Below are 3,842 nucleotides of genomic sequence, written 5' to 3'. Positions count from 1 at the left end.
TACAGTCCATGGGGTCACAAAGAGTCAGATATGATTGAGCCACGAAGCACACACACACATCATATTAGAGTTGACCACTGAAGCACGGGAGGGATTTGGCCGGGTATTTGCACAGGGCAATGTGGGAAGGGGTGATGTCATTGTATTAATAATAAAGAAACATTACGGAGAATAGTGAGAACGCTCACATAGACTCTACGGCATATCAGCATGATGAAAGACTGTACAAACAAAGGATACAGGCTGGAGCTGGTTATTAGGTCACCCCTACACGCACCACTCTAACAAAGGCACTGTTCGTGGATAATGGAAAAGGTTCAGATATGTATACACACTTCTGAATTCCAGTTATCTTCTCTGTGACTCGGGCTCATTTACATAGGAGCTATAGACCATAGTAGTAGTAGTGTTAGTCTCTCAGTCGAGTCTGACTCTTGGCGACCTCTGGGACTGTAGTCCGCCAGGCTCCTCTGTCCATGGGATTTCCCAGGCAAGAATACTGGAGCGGGTTGCCATTTCCTACTCTAGGGGTTCTTCCCAACCCAGGGATCCAACCAGGTCTCCCACATAGGCAGAATCTTTACCATCTGAGCCACCAGGGAATAGTTTTGCCATTTAAAAAATCAGGATGAAAATAGCTACAAAGTTTTTATGAAGAGGCTTGAAACTATCTACTCAGTTTTATAACTTAGGATATATAGTGGGCTTCCCTGGTGCCTCACACGGTAAAGTTACATCCATATTGTGTGTACCTAAGGTTTTGGGTTGATTCACCTTGACTCTGGATACACGTCAGTGTATTTATTCACATTTAAAAAACAAATCCAAGAATGTTTGATTCATTGGCTAAAGTTATCTTAAGCACAAAATAAACAATAATGTTTGAAAAAAAATTTTCCTAGGACATTATAACTTAGCTTACCTCTATATTTCACTGTTGCCTCCCCAAAACCTTTTTCAGCGCCCCTTTCACCTCCTTATTCCTTAAGGTGTAGATGAGTGGATTCAACATGGGAGTCACCAGGTTGTAGAAGAGGGTGAGAAACTTGCCTTGGTCTTGGGAAGAGCTGTTTCCTGGCTGCATGTACATGTAGATGATGCTCCCATAGAACAAGGAGACCACAGTGAGGTGGGAGCTACAGGTGTTGAAGGCCTTCCGGCGCCCAGCAGCTGACTTGATCCTCAGCACAGCTGCTGCGATGAAGCCATAGGAGACAAGAATAAGAGTGAGGGGCAGTAGGACAATGAGAACGGCAAAGGTGAAGGCCAGCATTTCCACTGCGTGAGCGTCCACACAAGCCATCTTGATCAGGGCCGGCATTTCACAGAGGAAATGGTTAACTCGTCGCTGACCACATCTGGAGAGAGTCATTGTCAGCGGGGACATGACGATGGCATTGACCAGTCCACTTCCCCAGGCCACAGCCACCAGTCGTAAGCACAGCTGGGGGTGCATAATGACCATATAATGCAAGGGCTTGCAGACTGCAGCATAGCAGTCATAGGCCATGACAGCCAGAAGGAGGCACTTGACTCCTCCAACAGAAAGGAAAGAGAAGAGCTGGACAACACAGCCCGCATAGCTGATGGTCTTATCAGGGCCCCAGAGGTTAACCAGCATCTGGGGGACACAGCTAGTACTGAAGCAGAGATCTAAAAAGGAAAGATTTGCCAGAAAGAAGTACATTGGCGTATGAAGTCGAGAGTCTAATATACACACAAGGATTATGGCTGAATTTCCCAGGACAGCCACTGAATACAGAGCAAAATTTACTATGAAGAGCACCATCTCCAGCTTGGGACGATCAGAGAAGCCCACTAAGATAAAACCGTACTCTGAGCTGTCATTGGATTTTTCCATTGCCTTCTTTTCATATCATCCGTATAACTGGTAAGAATGAAATAAAGAATACTTAATCTTTATTTTCTGAAAACCATTGAACATCAGGATTTTTAAGGAACATGTAAGACATCAAGTCTCACAGCCCATTCAATATTTGAATAGCTTCTGCCCAGGCACATAATTTGTTTATCATTTGTTCAAACACATAGGCAGATTATTTCCTTGTTGGAAAATTCAGAACGAGAATCAGTAACTTTTTATCAAGTAGTAAATTTCCCCTTATTCATAAGCTAAAGTATTTTAATCTTATTGAGCATATATCATATCTTAACATCTCTTAATATGACCATCATTAAAATATTTTAAACGAGTTACCACACCTAAATTTTCTTTAGACCAAAGCATTCAGTTTCCTTCAACCGTTCTTATAACAAGGTTATCAGATATATTATCACCTTAGTAGATGTTTTCCAAATATCCTAAATGTTGACAATGACCTTCTGAAAATCTGAAAACCAGGACTAATCTCAGTATCCAAGACATGATTTGAAAATCACAAAAAAACTGCCTACCATGATCTGGATTATTATAATCTTATTAATGTTGTTTAAGTATGTATTTACTTCATAGTGTCATTATTTTCACTTAGATTATTATTGTATCTGCTAAACATCCCAGTTCTTCCCGTGAAATGCTGTCAACTCAGATCTCTATCATTAATTTCTTTGAAAGAAACAGAATTCTGCAATCTAAATTTCTAGGGTCAGAGAGGACATTCTATCCAGTAATAAAATGACAACTTTGGGTATAATCTCTTAGGCTTTTAGAAACATCAGAACAACATGATTATCTTGCAGAAGAGAAGTGCATGGTGATCAGGATGAATGGAGAAAAAAGGAAAGACAGTGCAGGACATAAAGAGTAATTTTAAAAAGTAAAAAAAAAAAAAAAAGATTGACCCTAATATGGCTAAGAAGAATAAAGAGAGTCTTGAATCCATAAAAGACAGATTTTTATTTGGAATAAAGAGCATTAGGGTAATAATGAAACTAAATATCACAATTATTTTTTTAAACAATTACAATTGAAAGAAAATTTAAATTAAGAGTATATTTACTTTAAGTATGAAAGTAACTTCTTTCTTCTGATTTCTTATTGAAAATGCCCACATTTTCTTCTTGATGATTATGAAGAAAAATAAAATTTTGTTTTATTTAAAAAAAAAACTGTTAAAAGTAAAATTTTAAGAGTTCCTAAAATTCAGCTATCTGAAAACTCAAAATCTATGTCTACCATAATTTTTTTTCTACCACAATTTATAATACCATTAACTAGTGTTATTGTCATAAAAACTATATACCCTGTGCTAGGGAAGTATGGTGAAATTTTTTAAAAGTATTATCTAAAGAGTCCCTCCTGTAAAGACTGTATCCACAGAAGAATAAAATGAGAAATTTAATTATTCTGTGGCATCAAACACATGATTACCTAAGAAATTAGAAATGTTGAATTTTTTTCTTTTTAATTTTTAGTTGCGTGATTTCTGACGGATTTCCATGAAAAGGAGACAAATGTGAAAAAAAAATAGAACCATGGGCACAGAAGAAAACATGCCTCGAACTCTTAGTCCTGTTGATTCTTTGATAACTTAGGCATAAATAACAAGAGTAAAGTTATTAAGTGAATATTATAAAATATCTAGATTTCTGTGTGATATAGGGGATCAAGACAATTAATAATAATATATTCAACTAGTAGGCTTGGAAAAAATAAAGCAGAGTAACGCATATCATAGCCACACATATTTTGATTTTCTAATAAAAAGCTTATTTTTGGTGAAAACTTCTCAACTTCAAAGTTATTATAGCAAATTTATTTTCCACAGCCAAATACAGTATACCAAAGTGAAAGAAAGAAATTTTTTCTTAATTTTTCAGTTATTTAGGCTTACCTGTTTTCAGCTTTCCCAAGTGATCTAGGGGAACCACATATTAATATT

General features: G+C 37.1%; 1 protein-coding gene across 1 annotated transcript; it reads right to left on the bottom strand.

Annotated features, from left to right (window-relative positions):
* Positions 1 to 931: 931 nt before the first annotated feature.
* On the bottom strand, positions 932 to 1,861 carry LOC120859274 (putative olfactory receptor 2W6). Its single transcript, XM_040235434.1, has one exon. The coding sequence runs from the start codon at positions 1,859 to 1,861 to the stop codon at positions 932 to 934; it is 930 nt and encodes a 309-aa protein (XP_040091368.1).
* Between the last annotated feature and the right edge of the window lie 1,981 nt (positions 1,862 to 3,842).

This window comes from Oryx dammah, unplaced genomic scaffold (assembly GCF_014754425.2).
Source record: "Oryx dammah isolate SB20612 unplaced genomic scaffold, SCBI_Odam_1.1 HiC_scaffold_404, whole genome shotgun sequence".
In the NCBI taxonomy this organism is placed as follows: domain Eukaryota; kingdom Metazoa; phylum Chordata; class Mammalia; order Artiodactyla; family Bovidae; genus Oryx; species Oryx dammah.
This window is presented reverse-complemented; position numbering and strand designations above follow the sequence as displayed.